General features: G+C 33.8%; 1 protein-coding gene across 1 annotated transcript; it reads left to right on the top strand.

Annotated features, from left to right (window-relative positions):
• The first annotated feature begins 3684 nt into the window (after nucleotides 1–3684).
• LOC132105496 (synaptophysin-like protein 1) lies at nucleotides 3685–8183 on the top strand. Its single transcript, XM_059510648.1, has 5 exons — nucleotides 3685–4190; nucleotides 5122–5240; nucleotides 6117–6318; nucleotides 6413–6601; nucleotides 7360–8183. The coding sequence occupies exons 1-5, from the start codon at nucleotides 4119–4121 to the stop codon at nucleotides 7489–7491; spliced, it is 714 nt and encodes a 237-aa protein (XP_059366631.1). The 5' UTR covers nucleotides 3685–4118; the 3' UTR covers nucleotides 7492–8183.
• Nucleotides 8184–10062: the final 1879 nt, after the last annotated feature.

A 10062-nucleotide genomic window follows, 5' to 3' on the forward strand; every position in this document is an offset into this window, starting at 1 on the left:
AAAATATAAAATCTTATTTCTTACTTTTGATTTTTGGGTCGAAATATGATCTGGACTTGTTCTTGACAGGATTTATCCAAATATAATTCACCTTTTCCTTTCTGCAGAGACCATTATCCTTATTTTGCCAACTTGTTAAATGCTACATCAAGATATACATTGTAAAGCTGACATATTTAAGTCAACAACAAAAAAAAGTTTTTTATTTTTATTAATATTACTCACTACAACTCTTTATTTGAAAACACCAGTTTTATTATACAGCGGAAATCATTTTAGAAAAGCTTGGTTTTACTATGTTCTATACTTACTGTTTCAAACTACAGAATCATTCTTTATTATGACAGACGGTAATACCGCCAGAGTTGCTGAAGTTAATATCTACAGTCAGAATAATGTGGCCAAACTGCCTCCTCTCTCGTATAGATCGGCGTGTGTGTTTGTTTTGAGAGAGCTGGCTTCTTATTAGTACAAAGAGAGATCTGTTCTTATTTTTGTCTAATGCCCATTTTGTACCAACAGAAAGTTCACGTCTCTGGCACGTGTGCTGTTATGCATATGTGTGTGAGTGTGTGTGTCTACATACTTGTCTGATTGACAATACTTGCTAATTATAATTTCATTGATGTTTTTATGTATATGTTGGGTCTCCCTTTTTATTTCATCCTCTTGGGATATTTTAAAACAAACATGACTGATGCCATTTTGACAGCATATTAAATCAACGACAACAGTCCATCCTTTTTTGCTGAAATGTTATAATTATTATTATTTCTTTTCCTTTATGGAATAGTGAAAAAGATGTAACCATTCCCTTTTATAGCTGCTGTAAGGACAGTAAACTGTTTCACTAGCCTTCAATCTAGTAATGAAATCACTTCATTTAGATGACGAGTTTAAAACTGTGTTGAGGAAAATTAGTGTGAAAGTTTAAATAAAAAGCAATATCATACCTATTTGGGTTTGGGTTATATATCTCTGGAAGCAACATATGGTCATTTGATTAAAAAAAAAAATTGGTCTATTTGGTAGCAGCCATTCATCGCACAATCATCGCAGATCAGTTAGCTAAAAGTTTTATAACAACCTTTTATTATTTACATTGAAATAATCTATAATGTAAATTCTGAAAATATTTGTTATTATTATTATTAAAGTATAATGAATACGAAATATATAATGACTGCGAATACATATAATAAATATAACTGGTTAAAAATATTTACGCAGTACTTGTTTTGTCATTTAGCGTCCCATAACAATACTAAAACGGTTGCTGTAGTAACTTTTCACATTGTTTCATAACTTTTGTGGTCACTATATATATATATATTTACATGTACACACACACACACATTTAAATGTGAAGAAAATACATATTTTGTCATGCAATATTTTGTAATGTAACACTTTTTAATTTAACTTTTGTGTGTGTATATATATATATATATATATATATATATATATACACACATACATACACACACACACACACACACTCCTACATACAGTGTTGGGTGTAACTACCAAGTTAAAATGCATGCTTTTTTTATGTACCTTTCTCACTTTAAATACTTTGGTAAGTTAATAAGACTATTGGCAACACTGTAGTCTCCAAATCTATTGGCTGTTTATTATTACTCAAAAAAAAAAAATGTTTCACATAATAATGTCTTATTCTGCAAGACCTTATTTTAAATCCTTATTCCTATCCAATTCTTAAACTTAACTACTTTAATAAGTATTAATAAATAGTAATTAGGAATATTCTGAGGCAGAAGTCACAGTTGGGTGGTTCTCAACCCGCGGGCCGCATGTGGCCCGTCACGAATTCAAATGCGGCCCGCCATATGCTGAAAAAAAAAAAAAAAAAAAAAAAAAAAAACTTTCAGTTTTACAATTAATTTTATTTTTTTACATTGAAACATTTAGGCTGCTAATGAAATATAAGCTATATCCTAATGTTTTTATGTGAAATTATTTTGTTTTTCATATATTATTTTCAGACATGAGCAGACCTACTGTACTCACTTAACATTAAACATTTAACGAACACATACAAGCGCGCACGTTGGCAGAATTCAATTCAAATAGTCATCAAAAGCCATTAGTTAAGGTAAAATTGAGCATCAGAATGGACAAATTTGTTTTTAAGGGAGGAAAAAAAGAAATGTGAAAAATGCCAGCGAATGAACTTGTACAAACAAGTATCGCAGTATCAGTAGTGAAGGAGAAGTGCTGGATTTTTGGTTTGCCCCTCAACTCACTTGAAGAAGTTCAGGCAAATAACACCATATACTACGTAGCAATCCTTAATTGAAGAAATGTGGCAAAACATCTCTGGAGAGAACCTCATATTATTAAATTCGAAAATGCTTTCCATATTTGGATCAACATAGGCTACATTTGTGAATGCACATTTTCTACAATAGTTAATAGTTAGATAATGGTGAGAATTGGACTCTAATGTGTGACAAGAATAATTTAGTTACTTGAAAGAATAAAAAAGATCCATTTAATGCTTATCCTCGCATCATTAACTTGAGGTTGATAGGATTTTAATTAGTAATAAGTAATTAAATACTTTTTGGAGAGAGTAATTTAAACTGTAATCTAATTACATTGTTGAAGATTATAATTAGTAATTAATACTTTTTTAGAATAACTTACCCAACACTTTGTGTGTGTGTGTGTATGTATGTATATATATATACAGTACAGACCAAAAGTTTGGACACACCTTCTCATTCAAAGAGTTTTCTTTATTTTCATGACTATGAAAATTGTAGAGTCACACTGAAGGCATCAAGGGCTATTTGAGCAAGAAGGAGAGTGATGGGGTGCTGCGCCAGATGACCTGGCCTCCACAGTCACCGGACCTGAACCCAATCCAGATGGTTTAGGGGTGAGCTGGACCGCAGACAGAAGGCAAAAGGGCCAACAAGTGCTAAGCATCTCTCGGGGAACTCCTTCAAGACTGTTGGAAGACCATTTCAGGTGACTACCTCTTGAAGCTCATCAAAAGAATGCCAAGAGTGTGCAAAGCAGTAATCAAAGCTAAAGGTGGCTACTTTGAAGAACCTACAATATGACGTACTTTCAGTTTTTTCACACTTTTTTATGTATATAATTCATAGTTTTGATGCCTTCAGTGTGAATCTACAATTTTCATAGTCATGAAAATAAAGAAAACTCTTTGAATGAGAAGGTGTGTCCAAACTTTTGGTCTGTACTGTATATATATATATATATATATATATATATATATATATATATGTGTATGTATGTATGTATGTATGTATATATACACATACATACATACATTAAACAATAATAAGAAATAAAATTATACTTATTTTTATTTTTAGACAGCCCAAACTGAACTCGCGGATGTTTCTTTAGCAAACTTTTAGCACTTAGTTATATAACTTTTGTGCATAATAAAATGATTGAAAATGCTGCTTGAAAGTATATGCCCTTTAATAATAAAATTTTTTATTTTTTTTTTAGATAAACGTTTATATCGCGAGACTGAACTGAAATCGCTCCAGCAGAACTGTTGCTTAACTTCCTTTAACGGACATTACGCTCTTTGTAATGAAACTTTTGGTTACTGAAGTGTTAAGTGCTATTGAAATGTGTATGTTTATACAATAAACTAAAAAAGAATACGTATTTTTAGACCACCATTCAAATGACCAGTTTCATTTTCGGGTGAACTGTTCCTTTAAGAGTCTTGAGTTTATAACGGAGCACAGGAATGTCGAGAATCCATCTCTAGACTTGCGTCTGTGTCTCAGAATCATATGACTGAAATAATGTTCGCTGGACTCCTGAACGCGTTTCATTCACTTCTTAGAGAAGAAACGATCGAAAATATCGCATCGTGATGACATATACTGGAGACACGATCCAGATGCATATTAATCAAATCTATTGCGAAATATCCCGCATTGTCGGATAAAATCAAATCATCTGGATTTACTCTGGTTTCCTCTCGGGGGAGGAGCAGCAGCATCTTGTATCACAGAACCACGTCACTGTCAAACTTTTTGAAAACTTGAGATTCAAGCCCCTTCTGTTTTCCTTCCTGGAAGATATCTGGATCGGTGGGAGAAATGCAGACGGGATTTAGATTAAATTTAACCCCCGTTAAAGAGCCTCTGGGTTTTGTGAAAGTCGTGGAGTTGGTAAGAAAATCCAAATGTTGAACCGGTTTTTAAGCTTTACTTCAAAAAGAGGCCAAAGGCCTGGCTGAAAACGCATTTAAAACAATGCATTGATTCCTTATGAAGTCAAAATATAAAAAATGTTTGGTCCCAACTACTAGTACTTATAAGTTTAGTACTGAATGCATAACACATATTATCTTTAACTAGTAAGTTGCATATTTATGACATACATATATTTTGTATATATAATGTTTTTTTCTTTTAAACATTGTTTCATCATGTATTCCTCATGCCTGTTCAGACTGTTATCAATGATAATAATATATAAGGAAAAAGTTTTCAGTGAAGTATTATTCAAAAAGAAGCATTTTCACTCATCCTCTCTCAGACTTTTGGACCCCCTTGCAAGTATTTTTCGCATAAAATGCACATTCCCTTCACTAGCAAGTCTTGAGTTTTCTTTAGCCACCTTCTTACATGAAGTTCCTCCCTTCTTCATTTCCTCAAAGGAATTTGTTATAAGCAGGGAAAATGGAGTTTATTGACTCCGATGTTGCTGTCTATAAAATATTAATCTGAAATGGGACAGATGAAAATTTTCTGTGTTTTGTTTAATTGCCTCTTGAGAATGAATGATGAAAATTGCAAACAGGATGTGTCATGCAGTGAAACTAAACATCTGGTTTTGGAAAAGGAGCTTGATGTTGGCTGTGAACTGCAGGTCTTCATTTAACTGCCAGAGGTTAAACACAAACAGTGAATGAATCCAGGTTAAAACTCAGATTAGTGTGTCCGATGATTCATGAACGCAGGTCCTGAACAAAGCTTGTTTCATTGTGAACTCTGCGGTGCATCTTCAGGTTTGTGCATGCTGGAAACTGAAGATGTGTCTGCATGCTTCTGTTGTTTGCATGGAGCATTTCCTACATAATGCTCTGGTTTTCTCCAGCTCACGGCTGTGCTTGCATTCGGGACCTGTGGAGGGTATACTGGCAGAAATGTGGTTTCCATCTTCTGTGGCGGAAGCAGCAATGAAACCCTCAGTCCCACTTTCACATACCCATTCAGGTTTGGCCCAGTTACACTCTGAAATTGGCAAGTAAAACACTGAATGAACTGTGAAATTGTAGAGTAGAAAGACTGTTGGTAACACACTCTAATACTCTTTTTGTTAACAACTTTTTACAGTGTAATATAAACTCTTTCCAGGGTTCTTTTTTTACTAATACTATCAAAAAAAAAAAAAAAAAAGAGTTGGATAATTGATATAAAGCTGAAATAAAATAACAAATTATAATTTAATTTAATTTTAAATGTAAAATAAAAAGCTTATGAGAAACAATGGATGCTCTGCAGTGAATGGGTGCCGTCAGAATGAGAGTCCAAACAGCTGATAAAAAACATCACAGTAATCCACACGACTCCAGTCCATCAGTTATTGTCTTGTGAAGTGAAAAGCTGCGTGTTTGTAAGAAACAAACCCATCATTAAGACAATTTTAACTTCAATCCATTGCCAAAATATGAGTCCTCTATTCATAATATTGCTTTTTCCAGTGAAAATGTTGTTTCATCTGAAATCTGCACAAATCAAGCACTGTTTACAAGCTAAAAACAGTCCAAAACTTTTTTAAACAAACATGTTGGTGGATTTTGATGTTGGAGGAAAACAGGAGATGGACTTTTTTTTCCACTGGAGGAGCATTATGATGAATTCTGGACTTGTATTAAACACCTTAATGATTCATTTGTTTCTTACAAACACACAGATTTGTTGCTTATCAGGTTGTCAACTGATGGACTAGAGTAGTGTGGTTACTTTTTATCAGCTGTCTGGACTCTTATTCCGACGGCACCCATTCACTGCAGAGCGTCCATTGGTGAGCAAGTGATGGAATGCTACATTTCTCCAACTCACTTTGTGTTTTGATACCTTCATTTGCAGGTTAAACCAGGAGCTGCTGGTGGAGAACACCACTCTTTGCAACCGCACAGTTGCTGCAACTCATCTTGTTGGAGACTCGTCATCCTCGGTGGAGTTTTTCGTGGCTGTGGCCGTCTTGGCTTTCCTCTATTCAATGGTGGCTCTGCTGGTCTATCTGGGCTACATGCATGTGTACCGAGACTCAGACTTCGGCCCTATGTTTGTGAGTATGCAACCAGCAGATGAGCTTGAAGTTTTTATGCAATATGCATTTGAATATCATGACGCAGATGCTCTTAAGGGTCTTTATCTGCTAGGATTTCGTGCTGACAGCAGTCTTTGCATTCCTGTGGCTGGTGTGCTCGTCTGCTTGGGCTCGAGGTCTGCAGACGGTGAAGGACGCCACCGGTACGGCTGGCATTGAATCCACTCTGGCGCTCTGTAGGGACAATGTCAAATGTGAAGTCACTGATTACGCCAGCATGCGCTCGCTCAATATATCTGTGGTAAGAAATTACACTTACTTATCAACTGTATTTTTTCATGATTTATTATCATGCTGATTATCAATTTTCATCACCAAAAAAAGGACAATTTTAAACTGCATTTGCAATGCATTTAACTTCCTTAATGTGTAGTTAAAATGAAAAGCAACTTTATTCACTGGCATCTGATGCTTTTAAAGTTTGTACACTGGACCAACAGTTTGGAATAATAAAGATGTTACAATTTGAAACAACTGTTTTTCATTTGAATATATTGTCAAATGCTTATTTTCCCTGGTCTTCAGTGTCATATGATCCTTCAGAAATCATTCTAATATGCTGATTTGCTGCTCAAGAAACATTATGATCAATGTTAAAAACAGTTGCTGCTCCATATTTTTGTGGAAACTGAGATGCACCACCATTCAAAAGTTTGGGATAAGTACAAATAAAGAAGAAATTAACTTATTCTGCAGGGATGCATTCAATTGTTCAAAAGTGAGAGGAAAGACATTTATGAAGTTGCAAAAGATTTGAAGACTGGAGTAATGATGATGACAATTTAGCTTTGCATCTCAGCAATAAATTACATTTTAAAACATATTCAAATTGAAAACTGGTATGTTTAGATTGTAATATTATTTCACAATTTTTCTGTTTTTACTGTATTTTGCATCATATAAATTCAGCTTTGGTGAGCAGAAGAGATTTCCCAATTATTCCAAACGTTCGACCCTGAGTGTATATTATAAATAACTGTCTCCTGACTTTATTTTCAGATATGTGGTTTCTTGAATCTCATCATATGGGCTGTGAACGCCTGGTTTGTGTATAAGCAAACACGCTGGCACTCTCAGAAGGTCAACGCTCAACAAGCGGCAGGACGGGGTCCAAATCCTGCACCCATCTAAACAATTACCCCCCAGCATAATGATGCCCACCATAGCCTTTATGAAAAACACACAGTAACAGTTTATCCTTTATGCAGTTTTTCTGTAAGAACAATAATCATATGACTGCCGTCTTAATTTGTGAAATTTCTCTCTTCTACTTTAATGTTTTATATCTTTTGATTTCTGGCATACTTGAAGAAATATCTTCAATTATAGCAGAAATAATCTTTTTTTTTCTTTTTTCTTTTTTGCTTTTAATGGAAATGCAACAGGTTTTTGCAAAGTACTGTTACAAGAAATGCTACATTTATGATGCATTTTTTATTGTCAACAAGTATAAAAATCTTGAGAACAATTGTTTTGTCAACCTCTATTCCTTTAAGTGTTACACAGCATCTTTTCTGTGCATTTTTGCATTTAAAACTAGCAGTTTCTTCTTTCTTATCAAATTCCTTCTTGCGTTTATTGTTATATATGCCGATTTTATTCAGTATTGTGCTTCAGTGTATTTTTAATGGTGCTGGAGTTTTGTTTTGGAAGGTCTTCTCTTTTCTTTAGGCAAGCATTGTTTTCCTGTCATTTTTTGATTAATAAAACTGACTGTGAAGAGTATTTGGTAGTGTTGGTGTACATGCAGGACTTTGTGCTTCTGGGGAGAAAGTGTGATTTCTTACTCAAATAAAACCTGGCTTGCTTCTGGTATAATGGCATTTGTGTTTGATCAGCATTTCTCAAAAGAACAAACAAAACATTAACTGGAGCGAAAACCCCGATCTGATAGTTCACAATGTTCGGCTTGTTTATTCACATATTCATTGTGTGTGTGTGTCATGGATGTGCATTTCTAAAAAGTGCATTGATATTTAGTATTATACTTTTTTTTTGTCCGACTTTCGTTACTTCATCTTTCCGACACTTGGAGAACTCTATAAACAAATTCACTAAGAAGTGTGTATGTAATGATTGTGTTACAGCGCTACCTGCTGGAGATGATGAGAGAGACGATGACTTTCTCCAAATTAAATTGCCATTCCTCACAAATTGTTTACCTACAGGATCAAAGAAATCTGCGTCTGAAAGATAACAAAACTATTGATTGATTGATTGATTGAAGTCTTTATTTCGAACATGAGAGAAGAATATGTAAAATAAAATACAAAAATGTTTAAAGCATTTTTTTTTTTTTTTTAAATAAAAGAAAAAAAAGAGAAAAAATAACACCAGATAAGCCGTAACAAATTACAATTTTTTTTTCCCTGTGTAAACATACTTCTATCTCATGTGCGAAAAGGAGTAGGAAGAAGCTAAACTTATGTACTCCTACCCCTTTAATTCTTACATTCCTTTAAATAACAATTTTTTTTATTATTATTATTTTTTTGTTATCTGATATCACATACACACTTATACACACATACATATACACATACATATACATACATGTACACATACATATACATACATGTATATACATATACCTATACATACATACCTACATATTTACATACATGCATCAAAGTGACCACTAACAAGTATTTAAATCATAACAAAGGAGCACTCCTACTTTCACTACAGTGCTTCTTGATACTTCTTGAAAATCTTTTCTTTAAACATTTTTTTGAAGAGGAATATGTTAGGGCATTGCTTTAAGTTTTCATCTAGTTTATTCCACAATTTCACTCCGCAAATTGATAAACATAATCTTTTCCTTGTTGTTCTAAATCTATTAATCTTAAAATTTCCCCTTCCCCTTAAGTTGTACCCTCCCTCCCTCTCTGAGAACATCTTTTGTATATTCCCTGGCAATAACCTATTTCTTACTTTAAACATGAATACTGCAATTTGATATTCAATTTGATCATGGTATTTTATTAATCTAGACTGCAAAAATAATGAATTTGTGTGTTCCCGAAATCCGACATTATGAATAATTCTCATTGCTCTTTTTTGCATTATAACTAGCGGCTGAAGTGAATGTTTGTAAGTGCTTCCCCAAACCTCTACACAGTAATTCAAATAAGGTAACAATAATGAGCAGTACAAGATGCGAAGAGATTTAAGATCCAATATATGCTTAGCTCTTGCTAGAACTGCAATGCTTCTGGACAGTTTGTTTTTGATGTATTTTATGTGAGGCTTCCAGCAGATCTTTTCATCTATGATCACTCCAAGAAATTTATTTTCATGTACTCTTTCTAAGTTAACACCCTCTATCTGTATCTGTGCTTGATGATTTGACTTACAATTTCCAAATACCATAAATGTAGTTTTACTCAAATTTAGTGATAACCTATTAATGTCCAACCATTGTTTTATTTTCTTAAATTCTGAAGTGATTAATTCCAAGAGTTGCTGTAAGCTGTCCCCAGAACCAAATATGTTTGTATCATCTGCAAATAATACAAAATCCAATACTTCAGATGCTTTACAAATATCATTAATGTATAATAAAAATAACTTTGGTCCCAACACTGACCCCTGTGGAACACCACAAACCATGCTCAAACATTCAGATGAATACTCTCCTATCTTCACAAATTGCTGTCTGTCTCTCAGATAACTACTTACCCAGTTTAAAACTACCCCCCT

This window comes from Carassius carassius, chromosome 26 (assembly GCF_963082965.1).
Source record: "Carassius carassius chromosome 26, fCarCar2.1, whole genome shotgun sequence".
Lineage (NCBI taxonomy): Eukaryota > Metazoa > Chordata > Actinopteri > Cypriniformes > Cyprinidae > Carassius > Carassius carassius.